A 24651-nucleotide genomic window follows, 5' to 3' on the forward strand; every position below is an offset into this window, starting at 1 on the left:
TGCCTGGCCTACAAGGCATCCCCTGACCCAGTACCAATGGACCTACTGCACAGCTACAAGTAAAATAGCATCAGAAATAGCAGATCCAGAGATCTTAACCTCTTACGCAGTATAAGCTGAACAGTTTGAACGAGAGGTACATATCCCAGAGGATGCCACTGCTCTGGAATATACCATAAATGGTGAGAATGTAAGTTCCCTTGCTGCAGTCCTGACTGAGTCCGACTACCCCAGTCCCGTCCCAGTCCATAAATAGAATATACCAGAGGCGGCGGTCGGTCTGTCATGGCTACTAGACTGACAGTCGTCCAATGCGACTACATGACCGCATGACGGCGTCATTTTTCTTGCCCTTTCTGTCCCAAGACCCAAAAGACAAAACCAAGACAAGTCCCAAAACAGCCTGCAACCAATAATATATACATATATATAAAAAAAAATATATATATGTAAACTCACCTACACCCACCTACACAACCATAGGGGAAGGAGGGGGGTAAATTGGACTGCAGCAAGGGAATCCTCGAACATCTACATTTAGGCTGAACAGCCAACCACACTGCAAAGAATGCTTACCCACTTGTTCAGACACATGAACCAAATCCAAATTCTTTTTGCACTAATCCTTCAAGCAAAGCATCCACACCTTCCATTTGTGAAAGGAGATAGACTGATATTTTCAGCATAGAAAATGAACACCCATCACCCATGCCTCATGGCTGGGAAGAAGTATATATCTTACCCCACCTATCAAAAGCTCTGCTCTTTTATCAGGGTCAGGATTTACAGGATTTTAACCTTTTAACACCTTTAGGCCCCTGAGAAAGAAACTGTTTCTGTCCTTCCTCCCCTTAAACAAATTAAACAAATACTTATGAGGGCCTTCCTATAATACCTATCAGGCTTAACAGAGGAGGGAGGCAAGGAAGGAGTTCAGGGAAGCCTCTGCAAAAACATCCTCCACCACATCTCAACACAGGAGAATAGCTGGGGCCTATGCTGGGGTAAAACATCAGACTCCCCATTCACATAAAACAAAGCTCATTACTGCCCTATTTAACTGCAACTTAGATCGATGGATGGGAATATGGAAATTTACACAAAGACTGCTCCTTGTGCTACTAATGGACAGACGCAGTGCCTGAATGTCCTATCCTGCAGTTGGGTCCCCTTTTTATGCTCACTGGTGTGAGCCCAAAAACATTAATAAACAAATGGGAAGTACAGAAATAAAAACCATGGTAAGGGCATTTTGAATACCTAATGGGATTATCATTGCTAGGCAGTTAGTATAGTATTCAGCTAGGAAACTATGAATGTCTATCAATTTGACACGGCCTAAAAGAGACTTTAGCGAGTAAGCAGAAGCCTTGAAATGAGTGTAAACCATTCTTAGAAAAGCAAACTTGACCATCTAGTATCTTGTTCTATGCTGACACATACTAGACCTCCTGGAATGACACCATATATTTAACCAGTTAATTAAACCAGCTATTTTTTCGGTACTTACGTATTACCGCAACCAGATTTCTGAGCACCTGTAAATTGCGATGTCATCTCAAACTACCACACTTTCCTTTTTCCCCTGAAAAGTCAACTGTTCAAAAAGAAAATAAAAGGTAAGAAAGTAAGAACAAGTTCAAGCGCATAATGCATTCAAAAGAAATAACCCGGCACAACTGACATCCGAGCAAAGCGTAAAAAGATTGTCTTTTGTCGATGCAGGCAGGACTTCACTTTATTGTTACAGTTGTTTGAAAGGAGTTTGAAATGTGAGGAGAATTTAGGGGAATTTTACGGTTAAGGAGTGAAGGTTTGGTTTAAGAATCAGATGGGGATTACAGCTACGGCTTTCATAATGATGCACTTTACTAGCGTGTAATTGTGGAGGGCTACACTATTGAGTGAGAGCAGGCGAGTATGATGTACGGCAAGTGACAGCAAGCAAGTCCACTATCAGCATTTCTCACCATTATTCCTCTACCTGCTACCTCATACCCACTGTGGCACACTACTACATACTTACTTACATCTCATACCCACTGTGGCACACTACTACATACTTACTTACATCTCATACCCACTGTGGCACACTACTACATACTAGCTTAACAAACCTCTCTTAAGAAACAGAATGAAGTATGTGACTTCAGAAACCTGGTTGTTTTTCTTCTGTGAAAGAATCAAAGTACTCTGTGCAAATATTACAACAGACAGTATGACAGCAGCAATAAGTCAAGTATGCATCTGTAATGCATGCAAAACAGGAGGAGGATTTCTGAAATTGGTCCTGTTCCTGCAAGTAATGTAAACTTTTGGCTGGTAGTAAGGACTATGATCAGTAGTCTGAAGTGTTTCTGGGACTCGTCTGGCTGCAGGTATGCAGTTTCCGCAACCGTGAAAATCTGGTTGCGATAATACGTAAGTACCATTTCTTCTTTGCATCCAGGCATCATCCATGGTGTGTGAAGGATTCCACTCAGGACCAGTGTCTTACCTGCATTTGTAACATGCACAGAAAGTTCAAACATCTCTCTCTACATGTCCCTTGGGGTTTTAAGTCATGTCACTCATTTGCATATGAACCACTACCACACCATAGTCTATTTGTTAGGAGATATGATCCATAGCGTCCTTTTTAATGTCAGAAATCATGGCATATGGAAGACAACTCACTGTAACCCAATCCTTGTCCAGCCTGCAGAGTGATGAGTCAGTGCGCCTGACAACAGAGTCAACCATCTCTAAAATGTTTCTGTTGCAGTGGTCAGGAGCAGCAGATTTGTAATGTTTTGCTCAGGGTTACTCTTTATGGTAGGTATGCATGAGATGAATGAGTGGCCTGATTTTTTTTTTTCTAACAGGTTGAGTGGGATTTGTTTTACAGCCTCATCATAAGGCATTTTGGTGTGATTAATGAAGAACTGTGGTGGAGGTGTATGAAGAAGCCTCCAGTCATACCTCACACAGATAGAACTTGTAGTGCTGAGAATAAGTTCATTATCTTTGAACACGAGGTAGTTGGTATACTGTCTTAGGAGACCTAGTATTAAATGGCTGACAACAAAGGAGATATTGGCAAGATGACCCTCCATATTGTCCGGTGTTTAGACAAGTAAATACCACAGGGTGTATGTAATTATGGTAGAAAACAACACAATATACAGTAGCTTCTTCAATGAAGCTTAGTCATGACCCTGATGATGCAAATTTTAAAAGTAAAATGGAATAAAGAGAGTGCATGTAGACAGTGACCTGGCCTTTGACCACCATGTGTCTACTCTACAAAGGAAATCATTTCAAGCTGCTTAACTAAAAAGCAAGTGTATGGCATCTAGGTCCCAAGATATCACTGTTCTGCTGTACTTACCACTCATAGGTTTATACTAGGCTACCTGCCCTAAGGCATTTATAAGCCTAGCCCAAATTCTTGTGGCTTACGCCACCCCTTATATGAAAAAATACTGTGCCCATTAGTTTGTTGTGCCTCTGTCCAGCAGTGACACAGAGATGATTCCCGGGGTAAACCTACGATCTCCCATCCACAGGTCAAGATTTCTCTTGAACAGAGCCAGCGAGGTGCACTGCCTCACATGGACCGGGATTTTATTCCACAGCATAGGGAGTCTCGGAGTGATAAATCTATCCCTCAAGCATGTCCTATTTATGTCTGTGCTAAGGTTTAAGTCGCTTGCTCTAGTGGTTTTGGTGGATTTGGATTTTTTGAGGTGGAGCATGTCCATTAATTCCGGGTTGGACATGGCCTTGTATGTCAGGCACATGTCATCTCTGAGCAGACGGTATGCGACTGAATAGAGCTGGGGTTTCTTCAATCTGGCAGCATATGACAGATTTTGGAGTCCCTTTATCCTTTTGGTGAGGAACTTTTGGGGTCCCTCCAATTGCTGCAGATGTCGGGTGAGATACATCCCGAATGGGGCATTGTACTCGATCACTGGTCTGATAAGTGAAGAGTACAGGGGAACAATGACCTCACTAGATCTGGATGTGAATCCCTTCATGATCAGGTGGGCAATGTAGAAGGTCTTTCTAACCACTTTAGCAACGTGAGTGTCAAAAGAAAGGCCACTGTCAACCTGGGTCCCCAGGTCCCTGATGACCTTTTCTGTGCTTAGTGGATTGCCACCTATATGGTAGCTTGGGGTTACCTTGTTTTTCCCGAAGGGTATGACTATACATTTTTTGGCGTTTAACTTCAGGCCATGGCTCTGGCACCAGCTATCTGTTTCCGTGAGTCCCTTCTGAAGGATATCCGTGTCCGATGCACTTTCCACTATGGCCCAGTTTGCAGTCGCCTGCAAACTTTGTCAGCCAAAGTCCTCCCATGTTGGCCTGTACTTCTGAGAAGTAGATGCCGAACAATAGGGGCCAAGGACCGAGCCTGTGGGACACCACTTGTGACCGGCTTGGAGTCTGACATAGCGCCAGCAACTCTAACCCTGTGGGTTCTGTCCTTAAGCCAGTTTGCAACCCATCTTGTGACATATGGGTTTACATTTAAGCTGGTAAGTTTTTCTACAATACCCGAGTGGGGTATTGTGTCGAAAGCCTTTGCAAGGTCAAGGTAGGCTGTATGGACTGCCTTTCCCTCATCAATGGCCTTAGTGACTGTTTCGAAGAAGTCGACCAAGTTCAAAAGGCATGATCTTCCCTTGACGAAGCCAAACTGGGGCGGGTCCAATGTCTGCAAGTCCCCTATATCTTTGTTTATGAGCTCCATTATGATCCTCTCCATAGCTTTGCAGACTAGACTTGTTAAGCTTATGGGGCGGTAATTACCAGGGTCCGTAGAGGCACCACCTTTGTGGAGTGGGACCACAGTTGCCGTAAGCCACTCCTTGGGCATGTACCCTGTGGTAAGGCTGAGATTAAATAGCTGCCTTATGTGCGGGTTTAATTCCTCATTTAGCTCATGTAGCACACAGCCGGGGACACCATCCGGTCCCATTGATGCTGTGTTTTTAGCTTTAGAGAGAGCAGCTTTCACCTGCGCATTTGAGATGTCTGGGAGGCTACACTCCACTGTGATAGTTATCTCTCCTTTAGGGGGGGGGAGAGGGGGGTGAAGTTTGCACTGAACCTGTCTGCCAGTATGTTGGCAATGTCTGTGGGTTCAGTGATTTTTGTATAATTTTGGACTAATTCTGAGCATATCTGTCAGACCACTATTAAATACAATGTCATCCCTTTGGTATGTATTTGACCAGGCATATGCAACAACTGGAGCATCCACAGAGGTTACTCATAAAAAGAATACATGGTGGAAACGTATGCTATGCAGACTGCCCCAAAGCCCAATTTCTGCACTCAGTCTCTGACAAAATGCTGAGTGGTGATCTATGCCTGGCCTGCAAAGCATTATCTGATCCCACTCTGATGGACCAGTTTCACAACCACAAGACAAACAGCATTAAAATTACCTGATCTAGGGACTCGAACCTCATCTGCAACATAAACAGGATATATTGGAATGACAGGAAACGCATCTCAGTGAATACCCCCCTTCTTTGGAACAGGCTTTCCATCCATGTGAAGCAGAATTCTTCCCTTACCCAGTTCAAGTGTCACTCGGACCAGTGGATGAGAAATCAAAAATTTACCCTGGTCTGGCATCTAGGTCTCTGTTAGACAAAGGCACCATGAAAATGCTTGCCCTCCCATGCCCAAGCCTACTTATGTATCAAAAGTATCTGAGAGTATCAAAACTTGTCAGATGCATTTGGAAAGCACAGCCAGGCTTAATAAGCCCCCCCCCCCCCGAAGTCATTAGCCTAGTAATCACCAATGAACTTATTGTCCTCCTTTATAAAGATTAATCCCCTTCTTTAGGAAATGGGTATATTCCCTTGAAAACTCCCAAGGTGACAGCATCTGTATAACTAGACTGTTTAAATCCACTCTGAATGAGCATGCATTCTCCAGACTATGCTCTGCAGTATGGAACAAAGTCCCTTCAGAAATAAGGTGTAAGAATTCCATTTGCATTTCAAGAAAGCTCCATCAGAACATCTCCATAACAACTCTGAGTGTAAATATTTTAGAGACAACAGTTAATTATCAAATTTGCAATGCCTATACACTATGGATCTTAGTCTGTTCCTCTTTAATGTACTACTGGTGACAAATGATACTTTGTTCTTATTGTTAGTCAATTGTTTTTTTTTTTCATTATTTATTGGTTAGTCAAATTATATTCTTGTTTACTTTAACACGCAATACTTCTTCTCTCTCTGTGTATACAGCTTTTATTCCACTTCTTGACTTTTCATTATTTGCAATTTGTTTTGTATCATCTTTCACTTTTGGCATTCCTGTGCCTCAATCAAGGAAGAAAACAGTCTTCAGACCAGTCTACCTATCTAGTTATTAAATTGTAAATAAACACAGTGGAAGAGTGGGAAAATTCTCAGCTGGAGTTAAAGTTGGTCTTGCTGAACCATAGCGGATTTTGGCTGCACTGCATCCTTGAAAAGGGACATTATGAAGTATAAAACTTCACAAACAGCTGTCCAGGTTTCAAACAGCTGTCCAGGTTTTAATCACCTCCTCTGTGTTCCTCAAGGTTATCTTATACTGGGTCAAACAAATGCACAACTATCAAGGGGAGAGTTTAAAAAGGTTGAGGTTGCCTTGGTGCCTTCAGCAAGATCTGTTAATGCCATCCAGTCATGTTGATACTGGCATCTCAGGTAAGCTGTAAGCTAGACTCATTTTGAAACCAGACATTAAAGGCAACTACCAACTGAGACTGTAACATTTGTTTGAACTGTCAGTCCAGCAACGTGTTCAGTATCTGCTGCATCTCATTTTCCAGTTCTCACTGGAACCTGATCATGTGGGACATAGATCATGGACCTCAATGAGAAAGTTAAGGATATATATCAATTTAACTCCCCCATTGTGCCCAAAGCCCTGGACTCTATCAGCAGGATGGAGAGCAAGTGTCTAAGATGGGGAAGCCATTCTAAGGGCAGCCACTGCCAAAATCAAGTCAGCCTTCAGGGTCTCTTTCAACAGTTTTAAGGTCAAAGAGGTCACAGGATCCTGTCTGGTATCCTCGGTATGGGAGTCTCATCAGGATTGTCTCACACCATAGCAGTAACCAGTTTTAACATTTTATCAGTTGGTGGAACCAAACAGTAAGTTATCTGGGTTGCCCAAAATACTTCCTGCAGGGTCTTCTTTGAAGAGGGCACTTGGTCAGTGGTCTATACTTTATACCACCTCTAAAGGAGGGAGGGGGACTGCACCTTCTACATCAGTGACATCCGGGTATCTCACTCTGCAAACGAGTCAATGTGCTTCCTTATATAGTATTTCCTGCCTGCCCTCTGAGATGACATTTCAGAAACAGGAATAAAAACAGTGAGGACCAGAAGCTGTTGAAAAGACCTGCATTAGGCTATGAAACTTTTGGCAGTCCTTCCTGCTGCATGGCAATTGGGACTGCCAGTGGGTCAAGACAAAGAAACATCAGCAGTTGGAATGATGACCAACCCTCGGGCCAGGGCTGAGGGAGGCATACACAGAGCTATCTGCATCAACTGCACTAGCATCATTGAGAGTGTTGTGCCCACTGTAGAGGGCATGGAGACCAACCACTGAAAGGCTGACACCACCACAATAAAAAAGACTTGGCACGGAGCTCAACACAGAATATTCAACCCTTTAACACTGGAACTAGCAAACCAGCAGCAGTAATGTCACAGTCTACAGCAGAGTTGTTTATTCCAAAGGCTATGGTCCCATGATCAAGACCATAGTCACCATCAATAGGCATTCTGGAGTAAACATTAGCAATGCACTGACTGAAGCAGTGCCTAAATGTCCTATCCTATCAGGATTATGCCAATATAAGGCCAGAGAGCAAAACAGGGAATACATACCAGAAAAAGAGAAAAGCATAGAAGGTCTCTAGTAGCCATGAAACCAAATGAGGATAAGCCAGCAAACATTTTTGCTCACCCATGTTAAATGCCTCTTCAAAACTGTCAATTTCAGGATGTGGAAAAGAACATGACTTGGTCGACGCTGGTGTGGAGGTCATTACCTGAGAAATGTCCTTATCAGCTGAAGTCATGTCAGGTGATTTGACTAGATTAATAGGAGACTTGGAAAAACCTGATCAAAGCAGAAGTTGAGACTACCTCATCAGATGCATGGCATCCTAGAGTGGACTCCCCAGTCCTAAGTTCAACCATTAAACTAGAATCATACAACTCAAGGGATGTTCTATATGGAAGTGGCAGTGTAGGCACCTAGGCACATCCCTCCAAGTTAGGTGCTAAATGTTCATCTCAAACTCCACCTTACATGCGGACATAACAGGGGGTGCATATGACTAAACTTTGTCATCTGACTCTTACTTCCCATGCTACTCCAGCACTGGCCTGAAATCATGAGTTGCTCTACTGCCAGTGCATGGTGGTAAGACAGCCTAGACAGCTCACCCCCAGCAGAAGTGAGACGAGGATCAAGTTATTCATGTTTTGTTTTGCAGAGTTGAAGTAGAAGTGACAACACATGGAAATGCTTCACACCTTGCTCCATTCCCAGACAGTTGTGGAGTGGGTACTGGTTCATGACTTGTCAAACACAGGAACCCACTGAAGGTTTCAGTGTTTAAGGAACCAAAATGTGAGAACTTTCTACCATGAATGTTAAGACTGACATCCAAACTGTGTAAGTGGCAGGAAATAGAAGCTAAATGGAGAAAAGGTTGCATGTGCCTTTACAGGTCATATGACTTCCTGGCATACATCAGCAGGAGGTGCTCCTCACATTCAGAAATGTGGCAGTCCAGAGACATCAGGAGAGTAAATCCCAACACTTACTCACCAGCCTCCAAACACAAATCATTTTAGATAGCACTTTTAATTTATCTCGTGTAATGTTCTGCAGAAGGAGAAGAAAGACAAGAGTCTACTTATTGTTGCAATACTGGGATATCTGCGGAAGATGAGGTCAGGAGAGTACCTGTTGTGGTCAACTGAAACAAAGACAGTGATCAAGGAGACCATATAGGCAGCCAGTAGGGTTAAGTGCAGTAAAAGTAAGACAAAACATGTATAAATATACATAAAACATATTTTACAATAAACAGCCATTAGTACTGAAAACCATACACGTTGATTCAACGCAGCAATAAGCATGCCCAATGTAAATTAAACTTTACCTATAGGAAGAAGTCCAGCTATAACAGCAAACATAAATGCAAGCTGTACATCCTGTAAAAATAAACCCTCACCAGTTAACTTTGAGCATTGCTGTGTATCGGGGAGAGTTGATCTTATTTTCACCAGATACACTGCTTGAATACTTTAATGTGGAAGAGTTTCTTTTATTTCTATGGATATTATTGGGGTTCTTTCAATTGCAGGAAGCTAGAAAATTCCACGGACAGAGCTACAATGCTTGATTTTTACTGATGTGCTGTGCAACCACTGGCACATACATACTCTAAACATGTGCAATGCATCAGTTAGAAGTCAATTAGCCTAGAGAATGTGGGACACTGAAATCCAATCAATAATATTATGTAAAAAAAAAGTATGACATTTCTTAGTTAAATAATGTCATTGTATAACAGCAACAATCTACTGTCGTGGGTGTGGCTGTGTATGTGTATATATATATATATGGGGTAATGAAAGATTTACCCACACAGCTGACTTTATTTGATCACTTAGACTTTGCCCTTGTGATCAAACCCACACCAACTGTGGGTACATACTGTGACGCTGCCAACCCAGCTATGTGGAATTTTGCAAATAATCATATGTCATTTGTGAATAACAACATGATTCATATTCTTGTCTTACAAATGTAAGAGAACTATAAGTTATCTGTATATTAAACTACTGATGCAGAAGTGTATGTTGAACAGTTTGTATAGTACTGAGATTCAAGGATGCATCCACAGTGTACCCTAATGGAAAAGAACATAAATGTATACAAACTATATACGTGTGCAAATGTATGTTTAATAGGAGAAGCTGGAACATACAGCATTAACTTGCAAAACTTCAAGAAAAGCATTTTACGATTGTATTATCTCTCAGTTTCAATGCAGCAAGCACACACAATGTCTAGAGCTAGAAGTTTTTGTATTGTCTTGAAATAAAATAATTACTAGGTTTCAAATGTAAAAACGGTTTATTGTTTTACGACTTCCAAGTTCTGCAAACTTCTGAGAGATATGTACTTCTCACACACACGTTAAAATTTTGTTAGTATCGGTTAGCCTGGGAACTGAAGGCAGGTAACAAAGACTGACACCATCCAAGCTAACCCATCAGTAATGTTTGACAGCAATTTAAAAACTCTCTCAGAGACAGAGAGGGCATTTTGTATATTGTCTTGGAGCTAGAAACCTCCATTCAACACTTCTGCCTGTGTCTTGCTCTGTAAGTAAGTTATTTAGGGCATAGTATATTTTAGATATAGATAGGAATATAGTAATGATTAGTTTAGATGTTTTCTGTATTTATTTGAGATTGTCCTGCAATGTTGTTTTTAAATATTTCCTGTGATTCTGAACTCTGTAGTTACTGTGTTGATTGAGTATTGTCTTGTTCTTTTATTTATTATTAAATATCTTTAAACCTATCTTTGCGGCTGATATTTGTGAGACATACTTAATCTCTTAAAGTACTTGCATATGTATTTGGTGACACTGTACAGGACACTCCTAAATAGCCTTGCTCTTGGTCACACTTACCATTTGGATAATAATAACATTACACAGTAGGACTGGTCACCCTTTGTAAGGGCCTTAGAGTAGCTGATAAGGAAGGGTTGGTGGCAGTGATAACTACCCTACAGTCTCCCAAAAGGGGGCATAGTTAGAAAACCTGTGCCAACCTTCCCCAGGAGTTGTATATAAATCAAATTTCAAAATGTGTGTGTGTGTGTGTGTGTGTGTGTGTGTGTGTGTGTGTGTGTGTGTGTGTGTGTGTGTGTGTGTGTGTGTGTGTGTGCCTGCTACTTGGGCAGGAGATGAAGCACTGGTTGGACAGAGAGGGTGCTGGAGGTCTTGACTTGACCCCTCTGCTGAGATCTTAACCCTTTAGCTGTGCCAGTGGGGAGTCTTCCTGGGGATCTGGAGAAAGAGGGAGAAACCAGCCCCCAGACTGACTGTGATCTCTGTGTGCTCTTAAGGGAAATTGTACTTTACTGTGTGTGTACTCCCATTGTGTATGTCCCTCACTGATGCCAGTGGTGAGGACTGAGGCTCCTTGATCACTGGGCCAGTGCAGGGGCGTCACAGATAGTCATAAATTATTACTAAAATGCAATCTGCAGACAACTAGGATAAGTTTGCTGTCACTTTGTGTTAAACAGTGCTCATACTGAACACAAAAGTACTCTTGAAATGGCATCCACAGTGTAAGTGGTTACACGGTAGGGAACATTTACCTGTCCAGACTAATGCATTCTTTTCTCTCAATACATCACCTGAAATTTTAAAGGTATTTTTAAAAAAAAAAAGTCAAAAATAAAAAACCCTGGGCAAATAATACTTTAGCCTGCATAGAAATTAAAAAAATGCACAAACTGCGGAATTGCATTTTTGATAAAAACTAACTTGGTCCAAAGTCAACAGTTGCGTAGAGTCCTTCAACAGTTCCACATTTAACGTAACCGATTCCTGACCCATCAGTTGAGAAAAGAATGACTTCATCACCCAGATGATAACGGAACAGTTTCACAAGATGTCGAAGATAATCATAGTCGCATGCAAAGTAACTTCCATACTCATTCTCCACCTAGAAAATTTCAAAGGCAGCTTAGAACACTTACTGTATTAAAGCCTGATAACATACACTAACCTTCTATAAATCTACGGAATTTGAAGCATAAATTCACATTTTTATGCACTACTGATTTAATTAGCTATCACAACTAAGACTACATAAAAATGATCACAATATTCAGCAGTTATAAAACATATTTATTCAGTTAGGTAATATGTAGTGTATTAATATTTTAAATCAGATTAGTGTTTAGACTAACTAGATTAGTGTCCCAGAGTTTGTGTTATGATGTTAATTTATGTACATATCTCATGCATCCAGTTTATATTTCCATATTTTCTAGTGTTTTGTACTTAGGTACCTAATGTATGGTAATATGGAAAAAACTGATGTCTCTATACACGATGTATGTTATGGGATTATCGATGTTATTCAAACTAAGCACTGCAGGTTTAAGTATGAGATTTGTTTATGTCTTTACATATACAAAGGTATGGCATGGAATTACAGATGATATTCAAATCAAGTATTGCTGGCTTAAATAAGAGATCTGTTTATGGTTTTGGAAAAGATTTCTTTTTCTTTGTTAATAGTTTAAATGCATCATAATAAGTTACGCATATTTTAGAGATTGTGTATATGCTTAAGAAGAGATTAGGTAATATAAGGAACAGAATTGAAGAAAGGGAAGGCAAGTGGATTGTTAAATTACAAGCCCATAAGTTTGGGCTTAATGAGAGGCTCACTCTTAAGCCTTTCTTAGCTTCCAGACCACTGAAGCATTAATGCCTACACATACATTTATGTAAAATATATTCCTTGCTCTAGACAATGTTTTAACTCAGAATGCATTTTATATTTCATATTACATATTTTATGTTTGTATGTCTGTTTCTTTAAATTTTAACTTTCAAATTACCAATGACATCATAACAATTAATGCTTTATAAGGAGAAAGTTTCAGCATTTTCTTTATGTCTGATGAAGCGTTGGGTAACAACGCGAAAGCGCTTACAACTTGCTATCTCCTGCAGTTTTATTTTTTGTAATAAACGAGGATTTTAACTACAAAGAAGACCTTCTGGATTTATTTGTTATCTTACTTTTGACTTCAGCTCATGGTGCACTCATTGCCTTTTTTCCTGCTGATATATGCTTAAGAAGTTGCAGCTATATTGAGGTGCTGTTTCTTTTAAAATAATTTAATAGATTAACTTAATTGACACTCTTAATTAGATGATTGGGGAATGCTTTTGTATAGAAGGGCTGAAATTTTAAATTTGAATGTAACCTGATGAAGCGCACCATGGTGGTGCGTGAAAGCGCTTGTTCTTTTTGTTAAAATAAATTATCGTTTTTACATCGTGGTGGTTCCTTGCAGTTTTTCTACTCGTTCATCATTTGGCGTTGGAAGGAACCTTTGGATGGTCATTTTCTGCTTACTGCTGCTACTCTTATTGTTCATTTGCTTTATTGACCAGCACACGATGGATTCTCTTAATATAGAGCTTGACTACAATCCGGCAGGTACAAGCAGTACCAAGGACTGGAATAATTTGTTCCATCAACAGGAGAATCCTTTGCTTAATTTTGATATCAAGTGTAATACTCAACATATCGCAATGCAAGACACTGAGAACTTGCAAGACTTTTATGGTTCACTGAGATCTTTGGAAAATGATTTATACAAGCTTCACCGGCTCATATGGCAGAGAAGGCACATGGAGGCTTGTTTGCATTTTAAGGTAGTTCTGCGCGGCATGCGAGTCTTGTGCATGCCAAGTTATGGGGACAGCCACCCGGAGCTACTGCGAAGATGGCAACAGCTGAATATTGATTTTGGTGCCAAATATATTAATTTATTATTAGAGTATTTTTCTCCCATTAAATCAGACCTGATTGCCAAAGTGGAAGGTGAGCATAAAAGTCTAATACTGAATTATAAAAGTGAATTGTGTGTTTCTAAGCTTAACAACATGCTTAGGCAGCTTGCGCTGTACAGCAATAGACTTGAGCAAATTAACTTAAAAAGTTGAAACGGGATTGTCAGGACTTTCAATCGGGCCGAATTTTTATATGGCCGAGGGTCAACAGAAATGAAGCTGAACCCGTCAACATAATTAATGCTTCCCAAATGAACATGGCAGGGTCAATAGCACATGTTGATATATCTGATGAACCTTCTGTGAGTAAGGAGCTTATGGGAGATACAGTGAATAGAGAATGACCTTCCACTAATGCTTCTCTTCCATGCAATCAACAGGGTTTAAAAACCAATGAAGTGTTAGGGGCAAGACCGAAGTATAATAGCAACACAGTTACTGGTTTAACTACATCTGTTCTTCCTTTAAACCTCCCGCTTCCATACAAAAGCAGAGCACCTGCGCGCTCGACAAGCAGAGGCAGAGGCAAGAGAAAATTTTCGGGCGAAACACCGGAGGCAAGGCGAAAGACAAGGAATTGAATACTTTATTTTTCAATCTCACCTCCAGAGAATTTACAGCTGATGAACAATCCCTTCTTAATAAAGGTTTATCGTTTATTCCTTCCAGTGGAAGTGAGCTCTCGGAAACTTTGATAGCGCTTCGCCTTTTTGCGAGAAAGCTATCACTCAAGGTACTGTTCTCAGACTTTACAAATAATGAATTAGCCTATGAATCACAAGTTTGTAAAAGGAAAAGTTTATTTATGCCACCTATGCCTAATATGGTAGAGTGTTTTCTGCGTTCATGATTTTTATATATATTATAAAGAGAAGAAGCATAAAGGCATTTATGTTAATCTAAGTGGTTCACAGAAATGTTGTCTTGAAAAACTTCGTAATAATGATGAGATTGTATTTAAACCTGCGGACAAAGGAGGAGGGGTGGTCGCCATGGACACCTCCCTATATGTGGAGTTGATGTGTGAAATGTTAAATAATGATTTAGCTTATAAGTTAATAGATAAATCACAAGTGGATTCCCTAGTGAGGGGAGTGCATGATACTGTCTATGACTTGCTAATGAGTAGATGTATAGATAAATGCTTGTATGACTTTTTGTTAATAGACTCTCCCTTGATACCAATAATTAAGGGCCTCCCGAAAATGCATAAAGGGTTACATCCACCTCCCTTACGCCCAATAGTGTCTGGCAGGCATTGGGTGACGGAAAATGCCTCGGTTTTTATACAGACCAAGTTAGGTCCGCTGGTCAAGTTAATTCCAACAATTTTGAAAGACTCTTATGGGTTGATACAAGACTTGGAACAAGATTCATTATGTAAAAATATACAGAGGAATACATTGATGGTAACATTAGATATTAAGAATCTATTCACAAGTATCCCCAATGATTTTGGCCTTGAGGCTATAAGGGAATGCCTGCATGCACATGATATTATGGATAATAATGATCAAATGTTAATATGCAGCCTGCTGGACATGGTATTAAACAACAATATCTTTTTGTTTCGTGACCAAGTATATGCACAAACATGGGGAGTGGCCATGGGCACTCCCTGTGCAAATGCATATGCAAATTTGGTCATTTATCAGTGGGAAAGGAAGTTTATTTTTGGTAATGAGAGGTTTAGGAACATAATTTTATACAGGCGTTTTGTGGATGACATCCTTCTGTTTTGGAATAGTGATGTAGATTCGTTGCATGAGTTTGTAACATATATGGAATCCACCACTTCTTTTTTGAAATTCACCTTTGAATATTCATTTCAAAGTGTGAATTTTTTGGATATCATTCTTACTAAGGAAGTTAATAATAAAATTACCACATCGCTATATAGAAAGCCATGCTGGAGGAATGGCATCCTTCACTTTGACAGCATGCACCCCCGTTACATATTTCGAAATGTAATAAAAGGTCAAATAGTAAGAATTTCTAGGCTTTGTAGTAAGCATGAGGATATGCTTAGCCTAGTAGATTTTCAAAAAAGCTGTTTTGTTGATGGGGTTACCCTTTAGCCTTAGTGAATGATTTAACTTCGACTAAACTAGAGACCTCCACCTATAGGAAAAAAGGAGGTTTTAATCATTACCCTAGGAGGAATAAGATGGAACTACCTTTTGGTATTAAATATACGAATGATGTAGACCACATCATGGATATTATACGGAACAATTGGAAGATCTTGCTTCTTGACTCGAACTTGTCACAAATAGTGGGGGAAAGACCAGTCTTTAGGTTTAGTAATAGTTTAAACCTTAAGAGACTGCTTTGTAATGAAAAAATGAAATCTCAGCAATTGGATATTAGAGCAAGATATAAGAAGGGTACATACCCTTGTACAAAATGTAGCATATGTAAATATATATCAAAGACTCAAGTATTTGAGGTTCCGGGCATAAGTACAGTCTTTAAGCCGACACTCTATGCTACATGTGATACAAGTAATGTCATATACCTAGCCACATGTGACTCATGTGAAGCATATTACGTGGGCATGACCTCACGAAGGCTTAAAGATCGTGTGTACAATCATGTATATGACATTAGAAAGGGAAATACCACCAATGCGCTGGCTAAGCATTGCCAGCAGTTTCCCCAACATGTTTTTAAATTTAGAGTGATCCAAATGGTGCATAAGAATAAAAGAGAGGGTGATATAATGGGGACCCTTGAATTATATGAATTAAGATGGATATTAAGCTTCAGATCCCATGTAGAAGCTGGCCTGAATTCAGCACTTAGTATTCGACCGGCTCTACTAGGGAATGGATGAAATTTTTTATTCAGCTCTATTTTGTTCTTCACCGTGCTCAAAGCCTGAATATATAGCGGTTCTGCTTCACATGCTAGTTTATTTTATTTTGTTTTTGTTATTTTATTCTGTTTAATATTTATTTCATAAATGGATATGAAATATATAGTATCATATAAGTACTTGATTTAATTCAAACTATTTATTTAACAGTGATGGATTGATATTTGATTAATCATTCATTTTTTATTAATTTATTTATTCAGTTAGGTATTATGTAGTGTATTAATATTTTAAATCAGATTAGTGTTTAGACTAACTAGATTAGTGTCCCAGAGTATGTGTTATGATGTTAATTTATGCACATATCTCATGCATCCAGTTTATATTTCCATATTTTCTAGTGTTTTGTACTTCGGTACCTAATGTATGGTAATATGGAAAAAACTGATGTCTCTATACACGATGTATGTTATGGGATTATCGATGTTATTCAAACTAAGCACTGCAGGTTTAAGTATGAGATTTGTTTATGTCTTTATATATACAAAGGTATGGCATGGAATTACAGATGATATTCAAATCAAGTATTGCTGGCTTAAATAAGAGATCTGTTTATGGTTTTGGAAAAGATTTCTTTTTCTTTGTTAATAGTTTAAATGCACCATAATAAGTTACGCATATTTTAGAGATTGTGTATATGCTTAAGAAGTTGCAGCTATATTGAGGTGCAGTTTCTTTTAAAATAATTTAATAGATTGTCTTAATTGACACTCTTAATTAGATGATTGGGGAATGCTTTTGTATATAAGGGCTGAAGTTTTAAATTTGAATGTAACCTGATGAAGCGCGCCATGGTGGTGCGTGAAAGCGCTTGCTCTTTTTGTTAAAATAAATTATCGTTTTTACATCGTGGTGGTTCCTTGCAGTTTTTCTACCAGTTATAAAACATGTAAGTATTCGTAAGTGAAAGAAGAATAAAGCAATAAGAACAATCCTTAATCAGTGCAATCTAATATTACAAACAATCAAAAGAAAACAGGATATGATTTTGTTGTCAAGGTTTAAGAATGGGAAACAAACTCAAAAAATTCTGTAAATTAAAACTGCTAGAAAAATTTGGTAGAATGTGTAAATAGCTATTAGTAAATAAAAGGTCACAGACAAAACTAACATAACAAGGGCACCATTTGATGTTTGACAGCTTGGCTGGTGGGTAGACTTAACCAGCTAGACCCTTGTTAAGTTAGACCTTGGCACAAGACAAATAGAACGGTTACATATAGATACACAGTCTTTAACTTCTGGATTAAAAGTACACCTGAACTAAACCACATCAATACTTATCTATTCGTTTTTGGACAAAAGCTGTCCTTCTGACCTTTGCTTGCTTGATCCACAGGAAAGTTTTATAATGGATGATTTTTATTTTAGTTTTTTGCATGACCCTTAATTTGCAAGGCATTACTGCATAAGACAACATTATTTACATATGCCTGACATTGTAGAAGGTCTACACATCTACCTATCCCCTTCGTGAGAGTACCCTTTGTATTTTTTATTAGGCTACCAGATGAACTTACTTTAAACGTGACTGTGACAGTGTGTATCGTTCTAGTGGGCGTACAGTACCTGTAAATACTGTCATGAGCTCACTGACAGTGCACCTGTGGAGTGAGCAGCTAAAGCTAATTTTTGAACTACTTTTTATTTGTTCTGTGGGCTGTGGTGTTTGCAGGTGACTAAATGTCTTTGCTGTCATCTCCAGTGTGTAACCTACCCTCCACACATATCCCTGGTGCTGTCCACTTTTACAGCAGATTACACTGCTCTTCAGTTCATTACACACCCCAAACCATAGGAGCTTCTTAACCTTTTAGTAAGCACATCATACTGATGTAACTCTTCCACACTGTGATTACAACACTGTCATAAAAAAGCCTACCCATGTGTAATGACACATACACAGCAATCAGAAATTATACCACACTTCACAACAGTGGATGCCTCAAGGTTCTTTTAACAGATATGCCTAGCTTAATTTCTTCTTTCACTTTCATTCTCAAACAGTTTTACATTCCCTTTCTGAAATTATAAAGCAGTTATTCATAATCAACCTAGCTTTCAGCTATCTGGAAACAAACTCAATCCAGAACCATTTTTTAAATGAAATAAAATGTCATGGAAAGAAAACTAGACTCAATAATTGGACAGATCAATGCTCAGTATAAGGGAGTGATTGCTTCTTTAGACTTTGATGGCATTCCTTTGGCAATTAACTACCCGAAATAAAATTATTTCCTGATGATCCTTGTTATATGATGCTCAAAAGTAAGGGAGCCATCAAAGTCTGGCTTGACCCTTGACTCAACATCTTGCGACGAAGCAGGAATTTATTTTTAAATGTGCAGCTACTTGTAATACATCTTATATAGTTTATCTGGCCAATTGCAAAAGTTGTTACAGTTTCTATGTGGGGATATCAACTAGAAGGTTGAGGCAGAGGCCCAATATTGATAGAGCTGTATTAGGTTCATAGGTGTGTACTAGGCTAATGGCCCTGGAGCCTTTATAAGCCTAGTCCATAGGATTACCCTGGCATCGTGCCACCCGACCTTAGTTTCCAGTGCCTCTGTCGAGTAGAGCCACCGGAGTAATCCCCGGGGTGAATTTTCTACTTCCCATCCACTCGTCAAGCTTTCTCTTGAAGACAGCCAGTGAGGTGCTCTGTTTGAAGTCAATTCCATAGCATGGGCAGTCTCTGGGTTATGAACCTGTCCCTCCAGCACATTCTGTTGATTGTGGTAATGAAGTTGAAGTCTCTGGAGTGTGTGGTGTGGTGGGATGGGGATTTCTTTAGATGTAGCATTTCTAACAGAGCTGGGTCAGACATGGCTTTATAAGTCAAGCACAGATTGCCTCTAAGTAGGCGATATGAGACAGAGAATAGTTGGAGTTTTTAGAGTCTGTCCATATAGGACATGTGTTTAAGGCCTAGGATCCTCCATGAGGTACTTTTGTGGCCTCTCCAATTGTTACAGGTGTCTAGTGAGGTACATGCCAAATGGGGCATTGTACTTTATGATTGGCCTAATGAGGGAAGAGTAGAGGGAAACAATAACCTCTTTCGTCCTGGATGCAAAACCCTGAGTACTGAGATGTGCTACATAGGACTTTCTGACCACAGTGGCAGTGTGGTGGTCAAAAGAGAGGTTGCTGGCAACCTGTGTTCCCAGATCTCTTATAACGCCTTCTGTGTTCAGTGGACTACCATCGATGTGGTAGTTCATGGGAACTGGGTTTTTCCCAAAGGGAATGATGACACATTTTTGGCATTGAGCTTAAGGCCATGGTCCTGACACCAGTCATTGGTCACAGTGAGGCCTTTCTGTAGGATGTCAACCTCACTTGGGGGAGTTAATAATGGCTCACAACTTGTAATCTGCAAACTTTTTCAGCCAGAGTTCCTTCCTGTTGGACTGGACTTCTGAGAAGTAGATAGCAAACAAGAGAGGACCCAGGACGGATAATTGTGGGATTCCACTTGTGACTGGTCGGCAGTCTGACTTGGAGTCAGCTACTTTCACACTCTGGGTTCTATCTCTGAGCCAGTCTGCAACCCACCTAGTGATATAGGGGTTGATGCCTAGCTTAGTGAGTTTTTCTATGATTTCTGAGTGGGGAATGGTATCAAAGGCCTTGGCCAGGTTAAGGTAGGCTGTATGAACCACCTTGCCTTCATCTGCAGATCTGGTGACTGACTCAAAGAAGTCATCCAAGTTGAGCCGGCAATATCTACCCTTCACAAAACCAAACTGTGTGGGATCTAGAGTTTGGAGATTCCCTATATCCTTGTTTATTAGATCCGTGATGATATGTTCCATAGCTCTGCATATCAGACTTGTCATGCTAAGGGGGCGATGGTTCCTAGGGTCTATAGTCACTCCTCCTTTGTGGAGAGGGATGACTATAGCAGTGCGCCATTCAGTAAGGACAAAGCCTGAGGTGAGGCTGTGATTGAACAGGGCACACAGGTGAGGTGCCAATTCACTCTGTAGTTCATGTAGAACACAGCTAGAGATACTGCCATATTCATGGCCTTGGACAGTGCTGTTTTAACCTGTGCAGCAGTAATACTGGGTGCCTGGCAATCTACTGGTATTGTGATTGGTCCTTTGGGGGGTGGAGGGGAAAAGTTGGCACTGAATCCATCGGCCAGTATATTGGCAGTATCTGTTGGCTTGGTATAGGAGGCATCACTGTGCAGTAGCTCGGGGCTTGTGGTTGTCTTTACTATCTGCTGCAATTCTGTTTTCATAGCTAGCTTTAGAGGATTTTTGTTGAGGCTGATAAGGGAGTTTTTCCAGTCTTGAGACTTCACCTTATTCCGCATCAGTTTCCTCCTTCTGTTATAGAGTTTATTTATGGCAGGGGACTACCAAATTGGGTTCCTTTTTTTGGAGGATTGTGTCTTGGTTCTATTGGGTATGGTGAAATCCATGCATTTGTGTACGTGTTCGTACAGTGCATTGGTGTATGATTTGACGGTCATGCAACTATTCTCCATTTGCATGGGTGCCATGAAATTAGCCACCTTTGTACTTAGGAGCCCAAAGTTAGCTTTGGAGAGGTTTTTCAATGTTGTTACCTTTACGGGGGTGGGGTGGGAGGGATGTGGATTTCCAAATTGATTAGTTTGTGGTCGGATCTAATCAGGGAGGAGCCGACTACTAGTGCAGAGCAACGGTTGCCCATGTTAGTAATGACCAGGTCAAGGATGTTGCTACCTCTAGTGGGGATAGGAATGAGCTAATGCTTTAGCTAAACATATAGATGAAACTGGTGCGGAGCATGGCTTCACATTCACTATGATTGATATATTACACAAAAGTTTAAGGGGAGGAGATATGAATAATAATTTAGAGTTAAAAAAATATGCTTGGACAATAAAGTTAAGAGCACACCATGAACCTGGCATCAATAAAATGGTTAGTATTAGAAACAGTTATGTTTGAAATTAAGTTAATTTTATGGGCTAATTGTTTTTATTATATGTTTGGTTGGACTGTGTCTCATGACTAAACTTGTTTCTTATTTAACTGCTTGTGCATTTTGTTTGGTATCATACTCAAGAAGAATTGGTATCCGAAAGCTTTGTGTGTTTTAATAAAAGGTTTTACTATTATAGCGCTGTCTAGCCATTGATTCTTTTGTCAAATTTTAGACAGTTGTCTACTGTGACCTCCAGAAGTTTTGTTTGCTCTACAGGTCCGATTTAAGTGTTGTTGGAAGAGTAGATAGTGAGGGGAGGTTTGTTTTTAGGTTTGATATTGGAGAAAACCATTAATTTTGTTTTGTTTGGGTTGAGTATTAGTTGGTGGTCAGTGAGAGAGTTTTCTATGTCATGTAGTGCTCTTTGGGTTTTCCTTGAAGTTCAAGAAGGGTTCGGGGCAAAGCAGATGAGGAAGGAATCATCAGCATATTGCATGATGGAGGTTATTGGTAAATATGATGAAAAGCAGAGATCCAAGGATAGAACTATGGGGTACTCCAAAAGATGGGTAGGAGAGGGGAGAGATTGTTATCCCACTTAACTGACTGTTGTCAGTCAGAAAGACAGATGTGAAAACAAGATAGAGAATGTTGGGTGAGGTTATATGTTGAAAGTTAATTGAGTAGTTTTTGGTGGGATACTGTATCAAAAGCTTTTGAAATCATCATCTTCTTTCGGCTGTTCCTGTTAGGGGTCGCCACAGCAGATCACCTGTTTCCATTTCTTCCTGTCCTCTGCATCTTGCTCTGTCACACCAACCGCCTGCATGCCCTCTCTCACCACATCCATAAACCTTATCTTAGGCCTTCCTCTTTTCCTGTTACCTGGTAGCTTCATCCTTAGCATCTTTTTTCCCAATATACTCCGCATCCCTTCTCAGCACATGTCCAAACCAACGTAATCTTGCCTCTCTGGCTTTGTCTCCAAACCTTCCAACCTGGGCTGACCCTCTAATATACTTATTCTTATACTTATTTATCAAAAGCTTTTGAAATATCTACGAAAATGGATAACATGTTGGCCATGATTTTTGGGGAGGAATACATTGTAGCTGCTCATAAGAAAAACTCAGATGAAATCAGAACATGCATTGATCCAAGAGACTTGAACAAGGCATTAAAAAAGACTTCATCATCCTATGCATACTATCGAGGAAATTGCAACCCTCATGCCAAATGTTCTGTTTTTTCGGTCTTTGATGCAAAGATTTCATTTTGACAAGTAATGCTTGATCGCAATCAGTACCCCATTGGGTAGATGCAGATTCTTCAGGATGCCTTTTGGAATAAATTCTGCCAGTAAAGTCTTTCAGCATGCAATGCAGCATATTTTTTTCAGGCTACCCATGCATAATAATAGTTGATTATTTACTGGTTAGAGGTAATGGTGAAGCAGAGCATGACAGAAACCTCAGGAAAGTTCTGGACAGAGCCCGTGAAGTGAATTTAAAGCTCAGTCCTCTGAAATGCAAATTCAGACTACCTGAAGTTACTTATGTAGGTCATTTATTTACCAGTACTGGCTTATGACCAGCTCCTTCTAAACAAGCAGCCATTCTTGAGATGTCAGCTCCAGACAATGTCCAAACTCTACAGCGCTTTCTAGGTATGGTTATCTATTTGGGCAAATTTATCCCTGACTTTACTGAGTTAGCAGCGCTTTTGAGAGAGCTGACATGCAAAAATATTGCATGGTCATGGTTAGAACAACACAAGAGAGCATTTGAACTACTGCCCCATTAGCCTGACAAGCCTGATCTGCAAAGCCATGGAATGTATCATCATGGAACTTATAAACAAAGACATAGGTAACCTTCAAACTTTAGACCCCACCCAGTTTGGGTTCATGAAAGGCAGATCATGTCTCCTAAACCTGATTGACTTCTTTGAAACAGTCACCAGAGCAGTGGAGGAGGGTAAAGTGGTTCACACAGCCTAACTAAACCTCGTCAAAGCCTTCAACACCATCCCCCACTCTAGTATCATACATAAACTCACTAAACTGGGCATAAATCACCATGTCACGGGATGGGTTGCCAACTGGCTCACTGACAGAACCCACACCGTGAAAGTAGCAGACTACAAATCTGACTCCACACCAGTTACAAGTGGGAGTACCACAGGGTTCTGTCCTGGGTCCACTTCTGTTCAGCATCAGGCCAACACAGAGGGTCTATGGCTAACAAAGTTCCAGATGACTGCAAATTGGGAGCCATTACTGAATCCCCAAATGATGTGGGCACTCTACAAAAGGGCCTCACTGAAACAAATGCCTGGTGTCATAGCCATGGCCTCAAGCTCAATGCCAAAAAATGCATATTCATCCCCTTTGGGAAAAACCCTGTGCCCATTAACTACCACACAGGTGGTAGTCCACTTAACACCGAAAGTGTGATGAGACCTAGGGACACAGGTGGACAGAAGTCTCTCCTTAGATAACCACATTGCCACAGTAGTCAGAAAATCCTTTTACGTGGCACAGCTCATCACAAAAGGTTTCTCATCCAGAAAAAAGGAGGTCATTGTTCCTCTCTACTCATCCCTCATTAGATCTATTATAGAGTACAACGCCCCATTTGATATGTACCTCACAAGACATTTACTACAACTGGAAAGGCCACAGAAATACCACACAAAGAGGATCACTGGCCGCAAACAGATGCCCTATGCAGACCATCTCAAAAAACTCCAGCTCTACTCAGTCGCATATCACCTACTCAGAGGTGATTTCGGTCTAACATACAAAGCCATGTCAAACGCAGATCTGTTGGACATGCTACACTTACAGAAATCCCAATGCTTCCGAGCCACACACTCCGGGGACCTAAACCTAGTCACCACAATAAACAAAAAGTACAGTTTTGTACCTACCATAAATGTAGATGTTCGAAGATCCACATTGCTGCAGTCCTTACTTATGGGTAGTCCGCTGTCCACGGTCGGCCCGAATACCAAAGTATTAGGCTGACGTCGGTCATGGGCGCCTAGATCTGACATCAGAGCGTCAGGGTATAAAGGCGCATGACCGACGTCATATCCTCAGTCTTTTCTTGCCCCAGATGTCAGAAGGCCAAACCAGAAAGGCCACAGCCAAAAACAGAATACCTCCCAAAAACATGCCCAA

General features: G+C 40.3%; 1 protein-coding gene across 1 annotated transcript in view; it reads right to left on the reverse strand.

Moving 5' to 3' along the window:
* Window positions 1-24651, reverse strand: part of GLB1 (galactosidase beta 1) — a 1256403-nt gene that overhangs the window by 920952 nt on the left and 310800 nt on the right. Inside the window, exon 6 of the mRNA XM_044064915.1 lies at window positions 11609-11789. Coding sequence (XP_043920850.1) covers window positions 11609-11789 — 181 coding nt within the window. The remainder of the gene's footprint in view (window positions 1-11608; window positions 11790-24651) is intronic.

Source organism: Protopterus annectens, chromosome 3.part0 (genome assembly GCF_019279795.1).
Source record: "Protopterus annectens isolate FY-2018-M chromosome 3.part0, PAN1.0, whole genome shotgun sequence".
Classification (NCBI taxonomy): Eukaryota; Metazoa; Chordata; order Ceratodontiformes; family Protopteridae; genus Protopterus; species Protopterus annectens.